Source organism: Camarhynchus parvulus, unplaced genomic scaffold, assembly GCF_901933205.1.
Source record: "Camarhynchus parvulus unplaced genomic scaffold, STF_HiC, whole genome shotgun sequence".
NCBI lineage: Eukaryota > Metazoa > Chordata > Aves > Passeriformes > Thraupidae > Camarhynchus > Camarhynchus parvulus.
Window position 1 is genome coordinate 308,041 of NW_022148259.1, and position 26,804 is coordinate 334,844.

Genomic DNA, 26,804 nt, shown 5'->3' on the forward strand with positions numbered 1-26,804 from the left:
AGGTGGGTCCAGGTGGGTCCCAGGTAGTGCCCAGGTGGGTTTCAGGTGAGATCCAGGTGGGTTCCAGGTGCCCCAGATGTGTCCCAAGTGAGTCCCAGGTGTGCCCAGGTGTGCCCAGGTGTGCCCAGGTGGGTTCCAGGTGTTCAGGGAGGGTCCAAGGGAGGTCCCAGGTATCCAAGGAGGGCCCTGGGTGTGCCCAGGTGTGCCCAGGTGTGCCCAGGTGTGCCCAGGTGTTGCTCTCAGTAGTAAAGTTCCCGATCCCACCAACCTGGCGGTGGAGAGAGAACCCGGACAGGTGAGGACAGGACAAGCCCCAGGTGTGCCCAGGTGTGCCCAAATTCACCATTTCCCCCCATTTTTTTGCAGTTTTTTCCCCATTTCCCACCCCCAGGTGTGCCCAGGTGCCCCCAGGTGCCCCCAGGTGCCCCAGGTGTCCCCAGGTGTGCCCAGGTGTGTCACTCACTGCCCGGGTGTCGCCGCACTCCGAGTTTCCGGATTTCGTCGTAGACGAGGATGAGGAGCCCGAAGGGCATCGGCACCAACCACCACTGGAACCTGCCCAGGTGAGACCCAGGTGAGAGACAGGTGTGCCCAGGTGTGCCCCAGGTGTGTCTGGGGTAGTGCCCAGGTGTGCCCAGGTGGTTTTTGGTGTCCTCAGGTGTGTTTAGGGGATGCCCAGGTGTGCCCCAGGTGTGCCCAGGTGTGTTTATGGTGGTGCCCAGGTGTTCCCAGGTGTGCCCAGGTGTGCCCAGGTGCATCAGGGGCAGTGCCCAGGTGGTTTTTGGGGTTGTCATGTGCACCCCAGGTGTGCCCAGGTGCACTGAGGTGGTACCCAGGTGTGTCGGGGCAATTCCCAGGTGTGCCCAGGTGTGTCAGGGGCAGTGCCCAGATGGTTTTTGGGGTTCCCAGGTGTGCCCAGGTGTGCCCAGGTGTGTCAGGGGCAGTGCCCAGGTGGTTTTGGTCCCAGGTGTGCCCAGGTGTGCCCAGGTGTGTCAGGGGTGCCCAGATGGTTTTTGGGGTTCCCAGGTGTGCCCAGGTGTGCCCAGCTGTGCCCAGGTGTGCCGGGGCTCACCTGATGGGCATGAAGTTGAACACGTTGGGCATGCCCGGGCAGTAGCAGAGGAAGCAGCCGATGCACACCTGGAACACGATGGCCACCAGCAGGGTCCGGTTCCTGAGAGAGACACACCTGAGCGTCCCCAGGTGTGCCCAGCTGTGCCCAGCTGTGCCCAGGTATCCCAAAATCCCCAATTTTCACCGATTTTCCCTCAAATTTCCACCGATTTCCCCCATTTCCCCGCCCCCAGGTGTACCACACCTGTCCCAGGTGTGCCCAGGTGTCCCCAAAATCCCCCAATTTTCACGAATTTTTTGCCAAATTCCTATCCCGCTCAGGTGTGCCCAAAACCCCCAATTTTCACTGGATTTCCCCCAATTTTCCCCGAATTTTCCCCATCTTTCCCCATTTCCCTACCTCCAGGTGTGCCCAGGTGTGCCCAGGTGCCCCCATATTCTCCAATTTGCACCGATTTCCCCCCAAATTTTCACCGATTTTCCCTCCGTTTTTGCTTTTTTCCCCCATTTTCCCGCTCCCAGGTGTGCCCAGGTGTGCCCAGGTAACTCCAAACCCCTCAAAATCCCCATTTTTCACCCAAATTTCACCCGGTTTTTTTCCAATTATCCCCTCCCAGGTGTGCCCAGGTGTGCCCAGGTGTCCCAAAATCCCCCAATTTTCACCGATTTTCCCCAAATTTTCACCGATTTTCCCCAAATTTTCACCATTTTTCCCCATTTTCCCATCCCCAGGTGTGCCCAGGTGTGCCCAGGTGTGCCCGGGTGTCCCAAAATCCCCCAATCTTCGCCAATCTTCCTCCAACTTTCACCGATTTTCCCCAAATTTTCGCCGATTTCCCCCATTTTCCCCACCCCCAGGTGTGCCCAGGTGTGCCCAGGTGTGCCCACCTGAAGAGGCCCTGCTGGAACAGGGAGAGGCGCCGCGTCTTGCGGATCAGCACGTCGGCGATCTGGCACATCTCGATGCTGATGAAGAACACGGTGTAGCAGGTGTACTGCTGGTACCGGCGCTGCCCGAACGTCTGCGGGCGCAGGTGAGCCCAGGTGAGCCCAGGTGAGACCAAATCCCCCAATTTTCCCCAAAATTTCCCCATTTTCCCCCGATTTTCCCAAAAATTTTCATATTTTTCCCCAATTTCCCCACAAATTTTCGCATTTTTCCCCATTTTCCCACCCCCAGGTGTGCCCAGGTGAGCCCAGGTGAACCCAAATTCCCCATTTTCCCTGATTTTCCCCAAAATTTCCCCATTTTCCCCCAAATTTTCCCAAAATTTTCTTTTTTTTTCCCAATTTCCCCACAATTTTTTCCATTTTTTTCCCCAATTTTCCGTGCCCAGGTGTGCCCAGGTGTGCCCAGGTAACTCCAACCCCCCCAAAATCCCCATTTTCCACCCCAATTTCACCCGGTTTTTTTCCATTTATCCCCTCCCAGGTGTGCCCAGGTGTGCCCAGGTGTGCCCAGGTGTGCCCAGGTGTCCCCAAAATCAAATTTTCACCAATTCGCCCCCAATTTTCACCAATTCCCCCCCAAATTTCACCGATTTCCCCCCAGTTTTCACCGATTTTCCCCATTTCCCCGCCCCCAGGTGAGTGCCCAGGTGTGCCCAGGTGTCCCCAAACTCTCCAATTTTCTGCAATTTTCCCCCATTTTCACCGATTTCCCTCCAATTTTCACTGATTTTCCCCCAATTTCCGCCGTTTTCCCCATTTCCCCACCCCCAGGTGTGCCCAGGTGAGCGCCCAGGTGTGCCCAGGTGTCCCAAAATTCTCCATTTTTCACTGATTTTCCCCCAATTTTCCCCAATTTTCACCGATTTCCCCCAAATTTTCGCCGTTTCCCCCATTTCCCGGCCCCCAGGTGAGCGCCCAGGTGCGCCCAGGTGCGGTGCCCCACCCACTGCTGGCCGTAGCTGTCCTGCAGCTCCTGCTCGTGCGCGTCCTCCCAGCGCGGGCGGAGCCCCAGCACCAGGTACGGCCACCAGCCCTCCTGGGCCATGGCCACGAAGTAATCGGTGAAGCCCGCGAAGGACTGGATGGCACCTGGGCAGGTGGGACAGGTGAGATTGGAAGGGGAAGGAAGGGGAGGAGGGAGAGAGGGAAGGGGAAGAAAGAGGGAGGAGAGGGAAAAGGGGAGAGAAAAGAAAGGAGAGAAAAGGGGAGGGGAGAGAGGGAGAAGGAGAAAAAAAGAGGAGGGAAAAGGGGAGGGAAGGGAAAGGGAAGAGGGAAAGAGAAGGGAAGGGAAAAAGGAAAAGGGAGAAGGAGAAAGGAGAGAAAAGAAAAGGAGAGATATGGACAGGTGAGATATGGACAGGTGAGATATGGACAGGTGAGACATGGACAGGTGAGATATGGACAGGTGAGATATGGACAGGTGAGACAGGGACAGGTGAGATGGGACAGGTGAGATGGGACAGGTGAAGCCTCAGGTGTTTCAGCTCACAGGTAACCCCAAATCCAGCTGTGCCCAGGTGTCCCCAAATCCTCCAATTTTCACCGATTTCCCCCAAATTTTTGCCATTTCCCCCCTTTCCCCACCCCCAGCTGTGCCCAGGTGTGCCCAGGTGTGCCCAGGTGTGCCCAGGTGTGCCCCTCACCTATCTGGAAGTACGAGTAGGCCGCCAGGGGCTCGTTGACCAGCCGGTCGCGCCGGGGGTTGCGGGGCCGCAGGTGCATGATGTCGCTCTCGGCGCGCTCGTAGGCCAGCGACACCGAGGGGAACTGCCCAGGTGAGCACAGGTGTGCCCAGGTGAGCACAGGTGCGCCCAGGTGCGCCCAAAATCCCCAAATTTCACCGATTTTTCCCCAATTTTTGCCGTTTTTCCCCATTTTCCCGCCCCCAAGTGTGCCCAGGTGAGCACAGGTGCCCCAGGTGTGCCCAGGTAACCCCAAACCCCCCCAAAATCCCCATTTTCCACCCCAATTTCACCCCGGTTTTTCCATTTATCCCCTTCCAGGTGTGCCCAGGTGTGCCCAGGTGTGTTATAACTGCCCCCAGGTGTGCCCCCAAATTCTCCAATTTTCACCGATTTTCCTCGAATTTTCACCGATTTCCCCCAATTTTTGCCGTTTCTCCCCATTTCCCCACCCCCAGGTGTGCCCAGGTGTGCTCAGGTGTGCCCAAAACCCCCAAATTTCACCGATTTCCCCCCAATTTTCGCCGTTTTCCCCCATTTTTCCACCCCAGGTGTGCCCAGGTGTGCTCAGGTGTGCCGAAAACCCCCAAATTTCACCGGTTTCCCCCAATTTTCACTGTTTTCCCCCATTTCCCCACCCCCAGGTGTGTGCCCAGGTGTGCCCAGGTGCCCCAGGTGTGCCCAGGTGTGTTCCTATCCCTCTCAGGCGTGCCCAGGTGTGCCAAAACCCCCCAATTTCACTGATCTTCCCCCAATTTTCGCCGTTTTCCCCCATTTTCACGCCCCCAGGTGAGCGCCCAGGTGCGCGCCCAGGTGAGCGCCCAGGTGCGCACTCACGATGTCGGTGCAGAGCTCGATGAAGAGGATGGTGATGCAGCCCAGGGGGAGGGGCACGCTGGCCGTGATGTAGATCAGGTACGGCGTCAGCTCCGGAATGTTCTTGGTCAGCGTGTAGGCGATCGACTTCTTGAGGTTGTCGAAGATCAGCCGGCCTGGGGGCGGGGCCGGCAGGTGAGGGGGACAGGTGTGGGACAGGTGTGTGGGGCAGGTGTGGGACAGGTGTGACAATCCAGGTGAGCGTGGACAGGTGTGGGACAGGTGTGTGACCCCTCCAGGTGAGGGGGACAGGTGTGAAAATCCAGGTGTGCGGGGACAGGTGTGACAATCCAGGTGAGCAGGGACAGGTGTGTGACAGGTGTGTGACCCCTCCAGGTGAGGGGGACAGGTGTGGGACAGGTGTGACAATCCAGGTGAGTGGGACAGGTGGGACAGGTGTGACAATCCAGGTGAGCAGGGACAGGTGTGGGACAGGTGTGACAGCCCAGGTGTGTGGGGACAGGAGTGGGACAGGTGTGTGACCCCTCCAGGTGTGTGGGGACAGGTGTGGGAATGGCCCAGGTGAGCAGAGACAGGTACAGGTGACTGGGGACAGGTATCCACACCTGTCCCTGCACCTGTCCTCACACCTGTACCGTACCTGTCCCAGGTGTGTCTCACCTGTCCCAGGTGAGCTCACCTTGCTCCACGCCTGTTACAATCGACACGAAGTTGTCGTCCAGCAGGATCACCTGTCCCACACCTGTCCCACACCTGTCCCACACCTATCTCAGGTATCTCACCTGTCCCACACCTGTCCCACACCTGTCCCACACCTATCTCAGGTATCTCACCTGTCCCACACCTGTCCCACACCTGTCCCAGGTGTCTCACCTGCCCCATACCTGTCCCATACCTATCCCAGGTGTCTCACCTGTCCCATACCTGTCCCACACCTATCTCAGGTGTGTTTCACCTGTCCCAGGTGTGCCCAGGTGAGCTCACCTTGCTCCACGCTCGTTACGATGGACGCGAAGTTGTCGTCCAGCAGGATCACCTGTCCCACACCTGTCCCACACCTGTCCCATACCTATCTCAGGTGTGTCTCACCTGTCTCAGGTGTGCCCAGGTGTGTTTCTCACCTTGCTCCACGCCCGTTACGATGGACGCGGAGTTGTCGTCCAGCAGGATCACCTGTCCCACACCTGTCCCAGGTGTGTCACCTGTCCCACACCTATCTCAGGTGTGTCTCACCTGCCCAGGTGTGTTTCTCACCTTGCTCCACGCCCGTTACGATGGACGCGAAGTTGTCGTCCAGCAGGATCATGTCCGCGGCGTTCTTGGCGGCGTCGGAGCCGGCGATGCCCATGGCCACGCCGATGTCGGCCTTCTTCAGCGCAGGTGAGTCGTTCACGCCGCACCTGTCACCGCCCGAGCCCTTGGGGGAGGAAACGGAAAGAAGAAAATCAGCGAAAAAACGGGAAAAAACCCTCAAAAAATGGGGAAAATCGGGTGAAAAATGGGTGAAAAATGGCGGAGAAATGGGGAAAGAATGGGGGACTTTGGGGGATGTTGGGGGGGTTAAAAATTTGGGGAATTTGGGGGGAAAATGGGAAAATTTGGGAAAAAAACCAGAAAATTGGGTGAAAATTGGGTGAGAAATGGTGGAAAAATTGGAGGGAAAATTGGGGATATTTGGGACATTGGGGACATTGGGGAAAATGGGGAATGTGGGGGAAAAATGGGAAAAATGGGGAAAAAAACTTCAAAATTGGGAAAATTTGGGAAAAAACACAAAAAAAATTGGTGAAAATTGGGTGAAAAATGGTGAAAAAATTAGAGGAAAAATTGGGGATATTTGGGACATTGAGGACATTGAAAAAAATCGGGAATGTGGGGAAAAAATGGGAAAAATGGGAAAAATGGGAAAAAAACTTCAAAATTGGGAAAATTTGGGAAAAAACACAAAAAAATTGGGTGAAAATCGGGTGGAAAATGGCCAAGAAATGGGAAAATTGGGGAAAAAAATTGAGGAAAAATTGGGGAAATTGGGGGTATTGGAGACATTTGGGGATATTGAGAAAAAATGAGGAATTTTGGGGAAAAAATGGGAAAAAACGGGTAAAAAAACCCAACAAATAAAAGGGGGGGAAGTCAGCCCAAAAATGGAAAAAAATGGGGAAAAAAGGAAAAAAATGGGGGAAAAAAAGGGAAAATGGGGGAAAAAGGGAAAAATGGGGGAAAAAAAGGAAAAAATGGGGAAAAGGGAAAAGGGGGAAGGGAAAAAGGGAAAAAAGGGAAAAATGGGGAAAAAGGAAAAATGGGGAAAAAAGGAAAAATGGGGAAAAAAGGGAAAAATGGGGAAAAAGAAAAGAGAAAAAATGGGGGAAAAGGGAAAAAAGGAGGAAAAGGGGGAAAAAAGGGAAAATGGGGAAAAAGGGGAAAAGGGGAAAAAGGGGAAAAGGGGGAAAAGGAAAAAAAGGGGAAAAAAAGGAAAAATGGGGAAAAAAAAGGAAAAAAAAAGGGAAAAAAGGGGAAAAAGGGGGAAAAAGGGAAAAATGGGAAAAAAGGAAAAATGGGGGGAAAAAGGGGAAAAAAGGGGAAAAGGGAAAAAGGGGGAAGGGAAAAAAGGGGAAAAAAGGGGAAAAAAATGGGAAAAAGGGAAAAATGGGGAAAAAAGGAAAAATGGGGGAAAAAAGGGGAAAAAGGGGAAAAAGAAAATGGGGGAAAAGGGAAAAATTGGGGAGAAAAAAGGAAAAAATGGGGAAAAAAGGGAAAAATGGGGGAAAAATGGGGAAAATGGGGAAAAAAGGGAAAAATGGGGGAAAAAAGGGAAAAATTGGGGAAAGGGAAAAATGGGGAAAAAAGGGAAAAATGGGGGAAAAAGAGGAAAAAATGGGGGAAAATGGGGGAAAATGGGGAAAAAAGGGAAAAATGGGGAAAAAAGGGAAAAATTGGGGAAAAAGGAGAAAATTGGGGAAAAGGGAAAATGGAAAAAAAGGGAAAAGGGAAAAATGGGGAAAAGGGGAAAAGGGGAAAAATGGGGGAAAAGGGAAAAATGGGGGAAAAAAAGAAGGGAAAAAGGGGGAAAAGGGGAAAAATGGGGAAAAAAAAGGGAAAAAGGGAAAAAGGGAAAAAGGGGGAAAAAAGGGAAAAAGGGGAAAAGAAAAGGGGGAAAAAGGGAAAAATGGGGAAAGGGGAAAAGGGGAAAAAAAAAGGAAAAATTGGGGGAAAAATTGGGGGAAAAAAAGGGAAAAATGGGGAAAAAGCGGGGGAAATGGGGGTTTGGGGACAGCGGGGACGTTGGGGCCACCGGCCAGGTGTGCCCAGGTGTGCCCAGGTGTGCCCACCAGGCGCTGGCAGCTCTCCACGATGACGAGTTTCTGCTGGGGCGACGTGCGGGCGAAAACCATCTCGGGGTGGGCGCGGAGCAGCTCCTCGAGGGCGCCCGGGGGCAGCGCGGCCAGCTCGGAGCCCGTCACCACGCGGGCACGGGCCTGGCTGCGAGGGGGACACACCTGAGTTACCTGGGACACACCTGACACACCTGGGATACACCTGTTACACACCTGAGTTACCTGGGATACACCTGGGATACACCTGGGATACACCTGAGTTACCTGTGACACACCTGGGATACACCTGAGTTACCTGGGACACACCCAGCACCCCCAGCTCGGAGCCCGTCACCACGCGGGCACGGGCCTGGCTGCGAGGGGGACACACCTGAGTTACCTGGGATACACCTGAGACACCTGGGATACACCTGTTACACACCTGAGTTACCTGGGATACACCTGAGATACACCTGAGATACATCTGAGTTACCTGGGACACACCCAGCACCCCCAGCTCGGAGCCCGTCACCACGCGGGCACGGGCCTGGCTGCGAGGGGGACACACCTGAGTTACCTGGGATACACCTGAGATACACCTGACACACCTGATACATCTGAGTTACCTGAGATACACCTGGGATACACCTGTTACACACCTGACACACCTGAGTTACCTGGGACACACCTGACACACCTGAGATACCTGGGACACACCTGGGATACACCTGAATTACCTGGGATACACCTGAGTTACCTGGGATACACCTGAGATACACCTGAGATACATCTGAGTTACCTGGGACACACCCAGCACCCCCAGCTCGGAGCCCGTCACGCGAGCACGGGCCTGGCTGCGAGGGGACACACCTGAGTTACCTGGGATACACCTGAGTTACCTGGGACACACCTGAGTTACCTGGGACACACCTGGGACACACCTGAGTTACCTGTCACCCACCAGTCACCCACCTTGGTCCCGCCCCCTGGCTCAGCCCAGTCTCACCTGGGCTGTACCTGCCCCACCTGGGTCTCACCTGTGCACTCACCTGGGCGTTACCTGTGCTCACCTGTGCTCACCTGTGCGCTCACCTGGGCATTACCTGTGCTCACCTGTCTCACCTGTGCACTCACCTGGGCGTTACCTGTGCTCACCTGTGCACTCACCTGTGCACCCACCTGGGTCTCACCTGTGCACTCACCTGGGCATTACCTGCTCCAGGGTGGGTCTCCCTGTGTCCCTTCCCGTGCTCACCTGTCTCACCTGTGCTCACCTGTGTCACCTGTGCACTCACGCGTTACCTGTGCTCACCTGTGCTCACCTGTGCACTCACCTGGGCGTTACCTGTGCTCACCTGTGTCTCACTTGTGCACTCACCTGGGCGTTACCTGTGCACTCATGTGTGTCTCACCTGTGCACTCACCTGGGCGTTACCTGCTCCAGGGGCAGGTGAGGCTCTCACCTGTGTCTCACCTGGCTCTCACCTGTCCCACCTGTGCTCACCTGTGCGCTCACCTGTGCTCACCTGTGTCTCACCTGTGCTCACCTGGGTCTCACCTGTGCTCACCTGTGCGCTCACCTGTGCTCACCTGTGTCTCACCTGTGCTCACCTGGGTCTCACCTGTGCACTCACGTGGGCATTACCTGTGCACTCGTGTCCCACCTGTGCACTCACCTGGGCGTTACCTGCTCCAGGGGCAGGTGCAGGCGCTTGGCCACGTCCTCGGGGGTCTCGCTGCCCTCGGAGATGATGCCCACCTGCGCCGCGATGGCCTTGGCCGTCACCGGGTGGTCCCCGGTCACCATGATCACCTGGGGGGGACACACCTGGCTCACCTGGGCTGGCGGCACCTGAGGGGCTCACCGGAAACCGCCCGGATTGCCCCCAAATTCCCAGTGTCCCCCAAATGTGCCCAAATTCCCAGTGTCCCCAAATGTCCCCAAATTCCTCCCAAATTGTCCCCAAATTGTCCCCAAATCCTCCCCAATGTCCCCAAATTCCCCCAAATTCTCATTGTCCCCAAATGCCCCCAAATTGTCCTCAAATCCCCCCAAATTGTCCCCAAATATCCCCAAATTGTCATTGTCCCCAAATCCCCAAATTCCCCCAAATTGTCCCCAAATTCTCATTGTCCCCAAATGTCCCCAAATCCCCCCATTGTCCCCAAATCCCCCCATTGTCCCCAATGTCCCCCAATGTCCCCAATGTCCCCAAATGTCCCCAAATCCCCCAAATTGTCCCAAATCCCCTCAATGTCCCCAATGTCCCTAACCACCCCAGTGTCCCCATTGCCCCCAATGTCCCCAATGTCCCCAATGCCCCAATGTGTCCCCAATGTCCCCAATGTCCCCAATGTCCCCAATGCCCCCAATGTCCCCAATGTCCCCCCAATGTCCCCAATGTCCCCAATGTCCCCATGTCCCAATGTCCCCAAATGTCTCCCAATGTCCCCAATGTCCCCAAATGTCCCCAATCCCCAAATTGTCCCAAATCCCTCAATGTCCCCAAATGTCCCCAATGTCCCCCGCCCCCGTCAAGTGTCCCCAAAGTCCCCAATGTCCCCACTGTCCCCAATGTCCCGCAATGACCCCAAGGCCCCCAATGTCCCCCCAGATGCCCCCTGTGCCCAGGGTCCCCCCCCGTTGTCCCCTCGGGGACAGTGCCCGCGAGCCAGTGGCGCACAGCAACCCTGACGCGTGGGGACATTGGGGACATTGGGGACATTGTGGGGGACATGTATATGGTACATTGTGGCCGTGGGGACAATGGGGACAGTGGGGACATTGTGGACACTGGGGACATGGGGATATTGGGGGTCCCCCTGGGACATTGTGACATTGGGGACATTGGGGGGCAATGGGGCAATGGGGTCATTGGGGGACATTGGGGACACTGTGAACGCTGGGGGCAATGGGGACATTGGGGACTAATGGGGACAGTGGGGGTCACACATTGGGGAATTGCGGCGTATGGGGACAGCATTGGGGACATTGGGGACATTGGGGACATTGGGGTACATTGGGGGACATTGGGTACATTGGGACATTGGGGGACATTGGGGACATTGGGGCCACGGGGGGACAGTGGGGACACTGGGGACATTGGGGACATTTTTGGGATAGCTGGGGGCAATGGGGGCAATGGGGACAGTGGGGACATTGGGGACACTGGGAACGTTGGGGGCAATGGGGACATTGGGGACAATGGGGACAGTGGGGACACTGGGGACATTGGGGACATTGGGGACACTGGGGACACCATTGGGGACATTGGGGACATTGGGGGGACATTGGGGACATTGGGGACATGGGGACATTGGGGACATTGGGGGACATTGGGGGACATTGGGGACATTGGGGACATTGGGGACATTGGGGACATTGGGGGGACATTGGGGACATTGGGGACATTGGGGACATTGGGGGGACATTGGGGACAATGGGGGACACTGGGGACATTGGGGTCATTGGGGACATTGGGGACATTGGGGACATCGGGGACACTGGGGGCAATGGGGACATTGGGGGACATTTTGGGGCCATTCCTGGGACCATTTTGGGGCCATTTTGGGGCCATTTTTGGGGCCATTTTGGGGCCATTTTGGGGCCATTTTTGGACCATTTTGGGGCCATTGGGACCATTTTGGGGCCATTTTGGGGCCATTTTTGGGGCCATTTTTGGACATTTTGGGGATGTTGGTGTCGCTGGGGGGACATTTCAGGAATTTGGGGGCATTTTGGGGACATTTTGGGGCATTTTGGGGCCATTCCTGGGACCATTTTGGGGCCATTTTGGGGCCATTTTTGGGGCCATTTTGGGACCATTTTGGGGCCATTTTTGGGGCCATTTTGGGGACATTTGGGGCCATTTTTGGGACCATTTTGGGGCCATTTTTGGGGCCACTTTTGGGGCAATTTTTCGACATTTCGGGGCCATTTTTGGGGCCATTTTTTGACATTTTGGGGATGTTGGTGTCGCTGGGGGGACATTTCAGGAATTTGGGGACATTTTGGTGCCATTTTGGTGCCATTTTGGGGCCATTTTTGGACATTTTGGGGCCATTTTGGGGCCATTTTGGGGACCAGGAACAACCTGGAAGGGGTGGGGCAGTGGGGGGAGGGGTCGGGCACCATTTCCCCGCCCCCACCGCTCCCAGCCCCGCCCACATCCCTCCCCGCCCCCACTCACCGAGCACCCTCTCGCCCCGCCCCCCCAGGTCCAGACACGCCCCCTCCAGGCTCCGCCTCCACTCGGCGTCCAGCGGCCGCTCCTCCCCCCCCTGCAGCGCCCCCGAGCAGCGCTCGAGGACCCGCCCGGGGGCGCCCTTGAGCACCAGGAGCTGCTGGGAGCCGGCATCGTGCACTGACACCTGTACAGGTGAGAGAGATACACCTGAGTGTAACTGATACACCTGGGTACACCTGAGATACACCTGAGTGTAACTGATACACCTGGGATACACCTGGGATACACCTGGGATACACCTGAGTGTAACTGATACACCTGGGATACACCTGAGATACACCTGGGACCCGCCGAGTGTAACTGATACACCTGGGATACCTGAGTCACCTGGGCCTCGGGTGAGCACCAGGAGCTGCTGGGAACCTGCCTCGTGCACAGACACCTGTACAGGTGAGATACAGACAGGTGAGACAGGTGAGACACACCTGGGATACACCTGAGATACACCTGGGACACACCTGGGGGGCACTTGAGTCACCGAGGAGCTGCTGGGGACCGGATCATGCACAGACACCTGTACACGGGAGATGGAGATACACCCGGAGGTGAACTGATACCACCTGGGTACACCTGAGATTACACATGAGTGTAACATGATACACCTGGGATACACCTGGGATACACCTGAGTGTAACTGAATACACCTGGGATACACCTGTGGCTCACCTGGGTATATCACCTGTAGTGTAACTGATACACCTGGGCCACACCTGAGATATACGTGGGACCGTCCGGGTGGCAGCTCCTCACCTGTATCTCACCTGTATCTCACCTGTCCCACCTGTCCATTCTCACCTGTCCCACCTGTCTCACCTGTATCTCACCTGTCTCTCACCTGTATCTCACCCGTGTCTCACCTGTGCTCACCTGGAATTTGTTGGTGGAGTTGACGGCAGCTCCTCACCTGTCTCACCTGTATCTCACCTGTCTCACCTGTATCTCACCTGTATCTCACCTGTCTGTCCCTCACCTGTGGCCATACCTGGAATTTGTTGGTGGAGTTGAACGGCAGCTCCTCACCTGTATCTCACCTGTATCTCACCTGTCTCTCACCCGTGTCTCACCTGTGCTCACCTGGAATTTGTTGGTGGAGTTGAACGGCAGCTCCTCACCTGTCTCACCTGTATCTCACCTGTCTCACCTGTATCTCACCTGTATCTCACCTGTCTCTCACCTGTCCATACCTGGAATTTGTTGCTGAGCTGAAGGGCAGCTCTCACCTGTATCTCACCTGTCTCCACCTGTCCATACCTGGAATTTGTTGGTGGAGTTGAATGGCAGCTCCTCACCTGTCTCTCACCTGTCTCTCACCTGTCCATACCTGGAATTTGTTGGTGGAGTTGAATGGCAGCTCCTCACCTGTCTCTCACCTGTCCCTCACCTGTCCCACCTGTCTCTCACCTGTCTCTCACCTGTCCCTCACCTGTGCTCACCTGGAATTTGTTGGTGGAGTTGAACGGCAGCTCCTCACCTGTCTCACCTGTCTCTCACCTGTCTCTCACCTGTATCTCACCTGTCCCACCTGTCTCTCACCTGTCTCTCACCTGTCTCTGACCTGTCCCTCACCTGTCCCTCACCTGTGCTCACCTGGAATTTGTTGGTGGAGTTGAACGGCAGCTCCGCCACCTTCGGGAAGCGCCCCCTGGCGGCCGCCACCGGCCCTGACGTCACTTCCGCGAATTTCAGCAGCGCCGACTCCGACGCGTCGCCGATGACGTCACGCTGGGGGGGGCGGGGCGGGGGGAGGAGAGGGGCGGGGCCGCGGTGAGGACACGCCCACCTCCCCGGCCTGGTCCCTCCCAGTATGAACCAGTATAAACCAGTATGGACCAGTATGGACCGGTATGGACCGTATGGACCGGTATGGACCAGTATAAACCAGTACAAACCAGTACAAACCAGTATAAACTAGTATAAACCGGTATAAACCAGTATATCCCAGTATATCCCAGTCCAAACCAGTCCAAACCAGTCCAAACCAACCCAAACCACTCCAAACCATTATAACCAGTATAAACCAGTCCAAACCAGTCCAAACCAGTATAACCCAGTATGTCCCAGTCCAAACCAGTCCAAACCAGTATAAATCAGTACAAACCAGTATAAACCAGTACAACCCAGTCCAAACCAACCCAAACCAGTCCAAACCAGTATATCCCAGTACAAACCAGTCCAAACCAGTCCAAACCAGTATCTCCCAGTATGTCCCTGTATAACCCAATCCAAACCAGTCCAAACCAGTATAACCCAGTATGTCCCAGTCCGTCCCAGCCTCACCTGCGCCACGGGCACGCCCTCCTGGCCGGGCTTGAACTGGGCGCGGTTGCAGAGCGAGATCACCTGGCTGAGCAGGGCCCAGGAGGGCGAGCTCTGGTCAAAGGCCTCACCTGGGGACAGGTGAGACATGGACAGGTGAGACATGGACAGGTGAGATGGGACAGGTGAGATATGGACAGGTGAGACATGGACAGGTGAGATGGGACAGGTGAGATATGGACAGGTGAGATATGGACAGGTGAGACAGGTGAGACATGGACAGGTGAGACATGGACAGGTGAGATATGGACAGGTGAGATGGGACAGGTGAGACATGGACAGGTGAGACATGGACAGGTGAGATATGGACAGGTGAGATGGGACAGGTGAGACATGGACAGGTGAGACATGGACAGGTGAGACATGGACAGGTGAGATATGGACAGGTGAGACATGGACAGGTGAGACATGGACAGGTGAGATGGGACAGGTGGGACAGGTGAGATATGGACAGGTGAGATATGGACAGGTGAGATGGGACAGGTGAGACATGGACAGGTGAGACATGGACAGGTGAGATGGGACAGGTGGGACATGGACAGGTGAGATAAGGACAGGTGAGATGGGACAGGTGAGACATGGACAGGTGAGACATGGACAGGTGAGATGGGACAGGTGAGATATGGACAGGTGAGATATGGACAGGTGAGACATGGACAGGTGAGACACGGACAGGTGAGATACGGACAGGTGAGATATGGACAGGTGAGATATGGACAGGTGAGATATGGACAGGTGAGACATGGACAGGTGAGATGGGACAGGTGAGATGGGACAGGTGAGATATGGACAGGTGAGACATGGACAGGTGAGATATGGACAGGTGAGATATGGACAGGTGAGATGGGACAGGTGAGATGGGACAGGTGAGATATGGACAGGTGAGATATGGACAGGTGAGATGGGACAGGTGAGATGGGACAGGTGGGACATGGACAGGTGAGATATGGACAGGTGACATGGGACAGGTGAGACACAGGTGACACAGGTGCGCCCAAAATCCCGATTTTCCTTCCAGAAACCCCAAATTTCCACCGATTCCCACCCGATTTTCGCCGTTTCCCCCCAGTTTTTGTGTCCCCAGGTGTGCCCAGGTGCGCCCTCTCCTCACCCGACAGGTCCTCGGTGGTGTCGGCCGCGTGCACCTGCCCGTCGAACCACAGGTGCGCCACGGCCATGCGGTTCTGGGTGAGCGTGCCCGTCTTGTCGGAGCAGATGACCGAGGTGGAGCCCAAGGTCTCCACGGCCTCCAGGTTCTTCACCACGCAGTTCCGGCGCGCCAGGCGCTTGGCGGTCAGCGACAGGCACACCTGGCCAGGTGAGACGGGGCGGACAGGTGAGGGGTTGTGGTGGGACCCGTAAGGACGTTCAGAAGTTCCGGAGTTTTAGGTGGAACTCCATAAAAACGTCAAGGACTCCGCAAATTCCTACCCCTCCAGGTGCGCCCAGGTGTGCCCAGGTGTGCCCAGGTGTGCCCAGGTGTCTCTCAGTGTCTTCACCTGTCTCCCAGACCTCCCACATTGTGGTGGGACCCATAAGAACCTCAACACCTTTGGTAGAACCCCATAAGAACCTCAAACGTCCCTCACAACCTGCACAAACCCCAACCCCTCCAGGTGTCCCCAGGTGCGCCCAGGTGTCTCTAGGTATCTCCACCCATCCCCACCTGTCCTCCAGACCCTCCCACCTTGTGGTGGCACCCATAAGAACCTCAACACCTTTGGTAGAACCCCATAAGAACCTCAAATGTTCCTCACACCTCCACAAACCCCAACCCCTCCAGGCGCCCCCAGGTGTGCCCAGGTGTGCCCAGGTGTCCTCACCTGTCTCCCAGACCTCTCACATTGTGATGGAGCCCATAAGGACCTCACAACTTCCATGATTTTAGGTGGAACCCCATAAGAACCTCAAGAACTCCACAAACCCCACCCCCTCCAGGTGCGCCCAGGTGTCCCCAGGTGTGCCCAGGTGTACCTAGGTATCCCCACCTGTCTCCCAGACCTCTCACCTTGTGGTGGGACCCATAAGAACCTCAACACCTTTGGTAGAACCCCATAAGGACCTCACAACCTGCACAAACCCCACCCCCTCCAGGTGTCCCCAGGTGCGCCCAGGTGTGCCCAGGTATGCCCACCTGTCCTCCAGACCTTCCCACCTTGTGGTGGCACCCATAAGAACCTCAAAACCTTTGGTAGAACCCATAAACACCTCAAACATTCCTCACACCTCCACAAACCCCAACCCCTCCAGGTGCCCCCAGGTGTGCCCAGATGTGCCCAGGTGTGCCCAGGTATCACCCTGACCTCTCACCTTGTGGTGGGACCCATAAGAACCCCAACACCTTTGGTAGAACCCCATAAGAACCTCAACACCTGCACAAACCCCACCCCCTCCAGGTGCGCCCAGGTGTCCCCAGGTGTGCCCAGGTGTACCTAGGTATCCCCACCTGTCTCCCAGACCTCTCACCTTGTGGTGGGACCCATAAGAACCTCAACACCTGCACAAACCCCACCCCCTCCAGGTGTGCCCAGGTGTGCCCAGGTGTGCCCAGGTGTGCCCAGGCGTCACCCTGACCTCTCACCTTGTGGTGGGACCCATAAGAACCTCAACACCTTTGGTAGAACCCCATAAGAACCTCACAACCTGCACAAACCCCACCCCCTCCAGGTGCGCCCAGGTGCCCCCAGGTGCGCCCAGGTGCGCCCCGCGCCGTACCGTGACGGTGGCCAGCAGCCCCTCGGGCACGTAGGCCACCACGATGGCCATGAAGAAGACGAGGGCGCGCAGGAAGGGGTAGCCGATGAGCATGGCCACCACGAAGAAGGTGCCGCCGAAGAGCACGGCCAGGCCGGCGATGATGTCCACGAAGTGCTCGATCTCCACGGCGATCGGCGTCTTCTCGTTCTCCACGCCCGAGGCCAGGCTGGCGATGCGCCCGATCACCGTGCGCTCGCCCGTGCTGATCACCAGGCCCGTGGCCGTACCTGGGCAGGTGAGAGTCAGGTGTGACCAGGTGTGACCTAAGTGTGTCTAGATGGGACCCAGGTGTGCCCAGGTGTGCCCAGGTGGGACCAAGGTGTGACCTAAGTGTGCCCAGGTGTGACCTAGGTAGGACTCAGGTGTGCCCAGGTGTGACCAGGTGTGCCCAGGTATGTCCAAGTGCAGCCCAGGTGGGTCCAGGTAGGACCCGGACACCCCCAGGTGTGACCCAGGTGTGACCCAGGTGTGTCTAGATGGGACCCAGGTGTGTCCAGGTGTGCCCCAAGTGTGCCCCAAGTGTGCCCAGGTGTGACCTAGGTAGGACTCAGGTGTGCCCAGGTGTGCCCAGGTGTGCCCAGGTGGGACTGAGGTGGAACACAGGTGACCCAGGTGTGCCCAGGTGTGACCCAGATGTGACCTAAGTGTGTCTAGGTGGGACCCAGGTGAGACCCAGACACCCCCAGGTGTCCCCAGGTGCGCCCAGGTGTGCCCAGCTGTGCCCAAATCCCCAATTTTCCCCTCCAAAACCCCCGAATTTCCATCGATTTCCACCCAATTTTCGCAGTTTTCCCCCAATTTTCGTGCCCCCAGGTGTGCCCAGGTGTGCCCAGGTGTGCCCAGGTGCGCTCACCCTCCAGGCACATGGTGGAGAAGAAGGCGATGTTCCGCGTCTCCAGGTGCGAGTCGTGCGTGCACTCAGGTGAGCGCGTCTGCGGCTCCGACTCCCCGGTCAGCGAGGAGTTGTCCACCTGGCCAGGGCCCCGCCCACACCTGAGCCCCCAGCTGTGCCCAGCTGTGCCCAGGAGCGCCCAGGTGTGCCCAAATTCCCAATTTTCCCTCCAAAAACCCCAAATTTTCACCGATTTTCACCCAATTTTCGCCATTTTTCCCCATTTTTCCACCCCCAGGTGTGCCCAGGTGCGTCCAAATTCCCAATTTCCCGCCTAAACCCCCAATTTTTAACCCAATTTTCACCCAAGTTTCACCAAATTTTCCCAATTTTCTCCACCTCCAGGTGTGCCCAGGTGTGCCCAGGTGTGCCCAAATTCCCAATTTTCTCCCCAAACCCCCCATTTTTAACCCGATTTTCACCCAATTTTCACCGTTTTTCCCCATTTTCTCCCCCCCAGGTGCCCCCAGGTGTGCCCAGGTGTGCCCAAATTCCCAATTTTCCCCGTAAAATCCCCATTTTTAACCCGATTTTCACCCAATTTTCACCGTTTTTCCCCATTTTCTCCCCCCCCAGGTGCGCCCAGGTGTGCCCAGGTGTGCCCAGGTGCGCCCACCTTGCAGCCCTGCGCCGCCAGCACCCGGATGTCGGCCGGCACTCGGTCGCCGCCCTTGATCTCCACCAGGTCGCCGACCACGAGCTCGGCCGCGTTCACCTGCAGCACCTGCCCCGCCCGCACCACCGTGGCTTGCTGCAGGTGAGGGCGCGGCCATGCAAATGAGGCCGCGGGGATGCAAATGAGGGCGCGAGGATGCAAATGAGGGCTCGGGGATGCTAATGAGGCGCCCCAGGTGAGGCAATGAGGGCTAGGGTATGCAAATGAGGCCTCAAAGTTACGCAAATGAGGCTCCCCAGGTGTGCAGGTGAGGGCACAGGTGGACAGGAGAGGTCCCAGGTATGCAAATGAGGGCTCGGGTATGCAAATGAGGGCTCGGGTATGCAAATGAGGCTCCTCAGGTGAAGGAATGAGGGTTCGGGGATGCAAATGAGGCTCCCCAGGTATGCAAATGAGGCGTCAGGTATGCAAATTAGGTCCCTCAAATGTGCAGGTGAGGCCCCGGGTGAGCAGGTGGGACCCCAGGTATGCAAATGAGGGCTAGGGTATGCAAATGAGGGCTAGGGTATGCAAATGAGGCCTCAAAGTTATGCAAATGAGGCTCCCCAGGTGTGCAGGTGAGGGCACGGGTGCACAAGAGAGGCCCCAGGTATGCAAATGAGGGCTAGGGTATGCAAATGAGGCCCCCCAGGTGAGGGAATTAGGCCTCAGGTATGCAAATTAGGCGTCGGGTATGCAAATGCAGCTCCCCAGGCCCACAGGTGAGACCCCCAGGTGTGTAGGCGAGACGCCAGGTATGCAAATGAGGCCTCAAGTATGCAAATGAGCCCAAATGAGGCTCTCCAGGCATGCAAATGAGGCTTCAGGTATGCAAATTAGGTTCCCCAAATGTGCAGGTGAGGCCCCAGGTGAGCAGGTGGGATCTCAGGTATGCAAATGAGGCCCCCCCAGGTGAGGGAATGAGCGCTAGGGTATGCAAATGAGGCTTCCCGGGTATGCAAATGAGGCCTCGGGTATGCAAATGAGATCCCCCAGGTGTGCAGGTGGGATCTCAGGTATGCAAATGAGGCCCCCCCCAGGTAAGGGAATGCGGGAATGAGGGCTCGGGTATGCAAATGAGGGCTCGGGTATGCAAATGAGGCTCCCCAGGTGTGAATGCAGCCCCAGGTGTGTCCAAATTCTCCAATTTTCACCGATTTCCGCCCAATTTTCACCAATTTTCCCCCAATTTTCGCTGTTTTCTCCCATTTTCCCGCCCCAGGTGTGCCCAGGTGTGCCCAGGTGTGCCCAGGTGTGCCCAGGTGCACCCAAATTCCCAATTTTCCCTGTAAAATCCCCATTTTTAACCCGATTTTCACCCAATTTTCGCCGTTTCTCCCCATTTTCCCGCCCCCAGGTGAGTGCCCAGGTGTGCCCAGGTGCGCCCACCTGCGGGACCAGGTTGCGGAAGCTGGCGATGATGTTGGTGCTCTTGAACTCCTGGTAGTAGCCGAAGCAGCCGGTGACCACGACGACGGCGATGAGCGCCACGGCCAGGTACAGCTGCACAGGTGGGCACAGGTGAGGGGCGCCCAGGTGTGCCCAGGTGTGCCCAGAATCCCAACTTTCCCTCCAAAAACCCCAAATTTTCACCGATTTTCACCCAATTTTTGCCGTTTTCCCCCATTTTAGTGCCCCCCAGGTGTGCCCAGGTGTGCCCAGGTGCCACCAGGTGTGCCCAGGTGTGCCCAGGTGTGCCCAAATTCCCAATTTTCCCTCCAAAAACCCCAAATTTCCATCTATTTCCCCCCAATTTTCCCCATTTTTCCCCATTTTCTCGCCCCCAGGTGTGCCCAGGTGTGCCCAGGTGTGCCCAGAATCCCAATTTTCCCTCCAAAAACCCCAAATTTCCATCGATTTCCCCCCAAATTTCACCCTTTTTCCCCATTTTCCGGCCCCCAGGTGTGCCCAGGTGTGCCGCTCACGTTGTCCGAGCTGCCGCGGTCGCCCTCGCCCTCCTGCACGCCGTAGGCGATCAGGCAGATGGCCGCGGCCACCCACATGAGGCACTGCAGCCCCCCGGCCAGCTGCCGGCCGAAGCGGACGCAGCCCGGCGTGCCCTCGGCGGGCGTCGCAGCGTTGGGGCCGTCCCGGAGCAGCCGCTCGGCCGCCGCCGCGTCGGACAGACCCTGAGGGGACAGGGGGGAGTGGTCACTCGGTGGTCACTCAGTGGTCACTCAGTGGGCAGTGGTCAGTCAGTGGTCAGTGAGTGGGCAGGGATCAGTCAGTGGTTAGTCAGTGGTCACTCAGTGGTCACTCAGTGGTCAGCCAATAGTCAGTGGTCAGTCAATGGTCAGTGGTCACTCAGTGGTCAGTCAGTGGTCAGTGGTTAGTCAGTGGTCAGTCAGTGGTCAGTCAATGGTCAGTCAGGGCACTAGTGGTCAAGTTGGGGCCGTCCCGGAGCAGCCGCTCGGCCGCCGCCGCGTCGGACAGACCCTGAGAGAGACGGAGTGGTCAGTGGTCACTCAGTGGTCAGTCAGTGGTCAGTGGTTAGTCAGTGGTCAGTCAGTGGTCAGTGGTTAGTCAGTGGTCAGTCAGTGGTCACTCAGTGGTCAGTGAGCGCGTTGGGGCCGTCCCAGAGCAGCCGCTCAGCGCCGCCGCATCGGACAGACCGGGGACAGGGAGTGGTCAGTGGTCAGTCAGTGGTCAGTGGTCACTCAGTGGTCAGTGAGTGGGCAGGGATCAGTCAATGGTCAGTCAGTGGTCAGTGAGTGGGCAGGGATCAGTCAGTGGTCACTCAGTGGTCAGTGAGGGCATTGGGGCCGTCCCGGAGCAGCCGGCCGCCACGGTCAGTGGACATGAGGGGCAGGGAGTGGTCATGTGGTCACTCGTGGTTACTCAGTGGCAGGGATCAGTCAGTGGTCAGTCAGTGGTCAGTGAGCGCGTTGGGGCCGTCCCAGAGCAGCCGCCCCGCGCCGCACAAGACCCTGGGGACAGGGAGTGGTCACTCAGTGGTCACTCAGTGGTCAGTGAGTGGGCAGGGATCAGTCAATGGTCACTCAGTGGTCAGTGAGGGTGTTGGGGCCGTCCGGTCAGCCGGTCGTGCCGGTCAGTCGGACAGACCCTGAGGGAGAGGGGGGGCCGTCACCGGTGGTCACTCAGTGGTCACTCAGTGGTCACTCAGTGGGCAGGGATCAGTCAGTGGTCAGTCAGTGGTCACTCAGTGGTCAGTGAGCGCGTTGGGGCCGTCCCAGAGCAGCCGCCGCCCGCCCCACGGACAGACCCTGGAGGGGACAGGGGAGTCATCAGTGGTCAGTCAGTGGTCAGTGGTCACTCAGTGGTCAGTGAGTGGGCAGGGATCAGTCAATGGTCAGTCAGTGGTCAGTCAATGGTCAGTGGTCAGTCAATGGTCAGTCAGTGGTCATAGTGAGGTGGTCAGTCAATGGTCAGTGGGTCAGTCAGTGGTCAGTCAGTGGTCAGTGGTAGTCAGTGGTCAGTCAGTGGTCAGTCAATGGTCAGTGGTAGTCATGGTGTTAGTGGTCGTGCCGCGTTGGGCCGTCCCGCGCCGCTTCGGCCCCCCCGCACGGACAGACCCTGAGGGAAGGGAGGTAGTGGTCAGTCAATGGTGGTCAATGGTCAGTGGTTAGTCAGTGGTCAGTGGTCAGTCAGTGGTCAGTCTGGTCAGTGTTAGTCAGTGGTCAGTCAGTGGTCAGTGGTCAGTCAATGGTCAGTCAATGGTCAGTGGTCGTGGTCAGTCAGCCGTCGCGCCAGTGGTCAGCCTGAGTGAGCAGGTGGTCACCTCAGTTCCAGTGGTCAGTGAGTGGTCAGTCAGTGGTCACTCAGTGGTCACTCAGTGGGCACGGATCAGTCAGTGGTCAGTCAATGGTCAGTGGTCAGTCAATGGTCAGTCAATGGTCAGTGGGGGGGCCCGAGCAGCGTTAGTCACTGTGTCGAGTCACGTGGTCACTCAATGGTCAGTGAGGGTGTTGGGGCCGTCCCGGAGCAGCCGCCCGGCCGCCGCCGCATCGGACAGACCCTGTGAGAGACGGAGTGGTCACTCGGTGGTCACTCAGTGGTCAGTCATTGGTCAGTGGTCAGTCAGGGGTCACTCAGTGGTCAGTCAGTCATTAGTCACTTGGTAGTGGTCATTGGGTCAGTTATTATTCAGTGCGGGCAGAGGGCAGTGGTCAGTCAATGGTCAGTCAGTGGTCACTCATTGGTCACTCATTGGTCACCCATTGGTCACTCAGTGGTCACTCAGTGGTCACTCAGTGGTCACTCACTGGTCACTCTCACCTTGGTGGTGCTCGTGTTGTATTTCAGCTCGAGCTCCTTCACGTCCAGTTTGTGATCGTCCTGCGGGCACCAGCGTAAACCAGTATGGACCAGTACGGACCAGTACAGACCAGTATAGACCAGTACGGACCAGTATAAACCAGTATGGACCAGTACGGACGAGTATGGACCAGTACGGACCAGTACGGACCAGTATGGACCAGTACGGACCAGTACGGACCAGTATGGACCAGTATGGACCAGTACGGACCAGTACGGACCAGTATGGACCAGTATGGACCAGTATGGACCAGTATGGACCAGTATGGACCAGTATAGACCAGTACGGACCAGTATGGACCAGTACGGACCAGTACGGACCAGTATGGACCAGTATGGACCAGTATAAACCAGTATGGACCAGTACGGACCAGTACGGACCAGTACGGACCAGTACAGACCAGTATGGACCAGTACAGACCAGTACGGACCAGTACGGACCAGTACAGACCAGTATGGACCAGTACGGACCAGTACGGACCAGTATGGACCAGTACGGACCAGTACGGACCAGTACGGACCAGTATAGACCAGTATGGACCAGTATGGACCAGTATGGACCAGTACGGACCAGTATGGACCGGTATGGACCAGTACGGACCAGTACGGACCAGTACGGACCAGTACGGACCAGTTTAAACCAGTAACCCCCAAATCCCCTCCCAGTCCCTCCCAGTCCCTCCCAGTATAACCCGGTCCATTCCCAGTATATCCCAGTATAAACCAGTATAACCCAGTATATCCCAGTACAAACCAGTATAACCCAGTATAACCCAGTATATCCCAGTATAACCCAGTATATCCCAGTATATCCCAGTATATCCCAGTCCCTCCCAGTCCCTCCCAGTCCCTCCCAGTATAACCCGGTCCATTCCCAGTATATCCCAGTACAAACCAGTATAACCCAGTCCCTCCCAGTATAACCCGGTCCATTCCCAGTATATCCCAGTACAAACCAGTACTAACCCAGTATAACCCGGTCCATTCCCAGTATATCCCAGTACAAACCAGTCCCTCCCAGTCCCTCCCAGTATAACCCGGTCCATTCCCAGTATATCCCAGTACAAACCAGTATAACCCAGTATAACCCGGTCCATTCCCAGTATATCCCGGTACAAACCAGTATAACCCAGTCCCTCCCAGTATAACCCGGTCCATTCCCAGTATATCCTAGTACAAACCAGTATAACCCAGTATAACCCGGTCCATTCCCAGTATAACCCAGTCCTCCCAGTCCCTCCCAGTCCCTCCCAGTATAACCCGGTCCATTCCCAGTATATCCCAGTACAAACCAGTATAACCCAGTATAACCCGGTCCATTCCCAGTATATCCCAGTACAAACCAGTATAACCCAGTATAACCCGGTCCATTCCCAGTATATCCCAGTACAAACCAGCTCCAGCTCCCGCTTCATCTCCTCCAGCCGCTCCCGCTCCTTCCTCCGCCCCCCCCCCGGCCGCGTTCCCTTCCTCTCCCGGGGGCGGGGTCAGTGGGGGCGTGGTCGCTGGCGGGCCGTCTCGGCCTCCTCCAGGCTCGGGGGGCTCATTTCCCCTCTCCCCTTCCTCCCATCCCTCCCTCCTCCTCCTCCCTCTCTCCCTTCCCTCCCTCCTCCCTCTCCCCTCGATCCTCCTTCCCTTCCCTCTCCCCTCCCTCTCCTTCCCTCTCTCCTCCCGCCCTCTCCCTCCTCCCTCTCCTCTTCCTCCTCCCTCCATCCTCCTCCATCTCTCCCTCTCTCCCGTCCCTCCCTCCTTCAATCCTCCTCCCTCTCCCCTCTCTCCTCCCTCTCCCCCCTCAATCCTCTCCCCTCTCCCTCCCTCCTTCCATCCCTCCTTCCATCCCCTCCTTCCATCCCTCCTCCATCCCTCCTCCATCCTCCCTCCCTCTCCCCTCCCTCCTCCATCCCTCCCTCCTGTCCTTCATCCTCCTCCCTCTCTCCCCTTTCGCTTTCCCATCCTCCTCTCTCCTCTCTCTCTCCCGTCCTTCCTCCCCTCCCTCCTCCATCTCTCCTCTCCCCTCCTCCATCCCTCTCTCTCTCCCTCCCTCCTTCATCCTCCTCCCCCTCCATCTCTCCTCTTCCTCCCTCCTCCCCTCCCTCCTCCATCTCTCCCTTTCCCCTTCCATCCTCCTCCCTCCCTCCCTCCTCTCCTTCATCCTCCTCCCTCTCTCCCCTCCCTCCTCCTCCCCTCCCTCCTCCTCCTCCCTCTCCCCTTCCCCTTCCATCCTTCCCTCCCTCTCTCCTCTCTCTCCCTTCCTTCCTCCCCTCCCTCCCTCCTCCTCCTCCCTCTCCCCTTTCCCTCTCCCCCTCACCTCCTTGCCCATGCCTCTCCCGCTCTGTCCCGGTCTCTCTGTCCCGCTCTGTCCCGGTCTCTCTGTCCCGCTCTGTCCCGCTCTGTCCCGCTCTGTCCCGGTCTGTCCCGCTCTGTCCCGCTCTGTCCCGCTCTGTCCCGCTCTGTCCCGCCTCTCTGTCCCGCTCTGTCCCGGTCTGTCCCGCTCTGTCCCGGTCTCTCCCGGTCTCTCCCGGTTCCCCTTTTAAACGCTCCGCGGGAAACGCCCCAAGGTGACCCCACCTGGGCACACCTGGGAGGGGGGGAGGGGACACCTGGGGGACACCTGGGACAGGTGAGGGGACACCTGAGAGAGGGGACACCTGGGGGACACCTGAGACAGGTGAGCGGGGGGGAGGGGACACCTGAGAGAGGGGACACCTGGGGGACACCTGAGACAGGTGAGCGGGGGGGAGGGGACACCTGGGCACAACTGGGGGACACCTGGGAAACCCCTGGGGGACACCTGGGACAGGTGAGGGGGGAGGGGACACCTGAGAAACACCTGGGACAGGTGAGGGGACACCTGGGGGACACCTGAGACAGGTGAGGGGGGGGGAGGGGACACCTGGGCACAACTGGGGGACACCTGGAGGACACCTGAGAGGGGGGAGGGGACACCTGAGTGTGGAGGGGACACCTGGGGACACTTGGACACCTGGGGGACACCTGAGAGGGGGGAGGGGACACCTGGGGGACACACCTGGTGGGGAGGGGACACCTGAGAGACACCTGGGACAGGTGAGGGGACACCTGAGTGGGGGAGGGGACACCTGAGAAACACCTGAGGGGGGAGGGGACACTTGAGGAACACCTGGGGACACCTGGGACAGGTGAGGGGACACCTGGGGGACACCTGAGTATGGAGGGGACACCTGAGAAACACCTGAGAGGGGGAGGGGACACCTGGGGACACCTGAGCACACCTGGGGGAGGGGACACCTGAGTGGGGGAGGGGACACTTGAGGGACACCTGGGACAGGTGGGGGGGGGAGGGGACACCTGGGGGACACCTGGGGTCACACCTGGAGGGGGCGGGGCCTCCCGTCCTTGCTCTCGCCCCTCCCCCCCCTCCTCCCCCCCTTATCTGGACGGGCTTATCGGGGTGGGGGAGGGGCGCCCCCCCCCTCCTTTTGTGGCGCTGGTTAATGATTGATGGGAGCGGTAATTAATGATTAATTAGCCATTAATGGCGGCGTTAATTGTGTTTAATTAGCGATTATTGGCGGCGTTAATTGGTGATTAATTAGCAATTAATGACAGAGTTAATTGATGGTTAAGTAGCGATTAATGGCGGCGTTAATTGTGTTTAATTAGCGATTATTGGCGGCGTTAATTAATGATTAATTAGGGATAAATGGTGGCGTTAATTGGTGATTAATGAGCGATTAATGGCGGCGTTAATTGGTGATTAATGAGCCATTAATGGCGGCGTTAATTGTGTTTAATTAGCCATTAATGGCGGCGTTAATTGTGTTT

The 26,804-nt window shown here is 57.1% G+C and overlaps 1 protein-coding gene across 1 annotated transcript; it reads right to left on the minus strand.

Annotated features, from left to right (window-relative positions):
- Nucleotides 1-239: 239 nt before the first annotated feature.
- Nucleotides 240-25,320, minus strand: ATP4A (ATPase H+/K+ transporting subunit alpha). The gene is made up of 22 exons (XM_030970085.1): nucleotides 25,309-25,320; nucleotides 24,395-24,472; nucleotides 22,962-23,021; nucleotides 20,651-20,854; nucleotides 20,115-20,228; nucleotides 18,687-18,821; nucleotides 18,032-18,149; nucleotides 17,137-17,405; nucleotides 15,533-15,731; nucleotides 14,383-14,492; nucleotides 13,693-13,827; nucleotides 12,049-12,229; nucleotides 9,535-9,700; nucleotides 7,874-8,024; nucleotides 5,799-5,961; nucleotides 4,545-4,699; nucleotides 3,669-3,792; nucleotides 2,969-3,114; nucleotides 1,963-2,096; nucleotides 1,073-1,174; nucleotides 464-555; nucleotides 240-268 (listed from the first exon to the last, which is right to left on the minus strand). Exons 1-22 carry the CDS (start codon nucleotides 25,318-25,320, stop codon nucleotides 240-242), a joined length of 2,877 nt encoding a protein of 958 aa, XP_030825945.1.
- Between the last annotated feature and the right edge of the window lie 1,484 nt (nucleotides 25,321-26,804).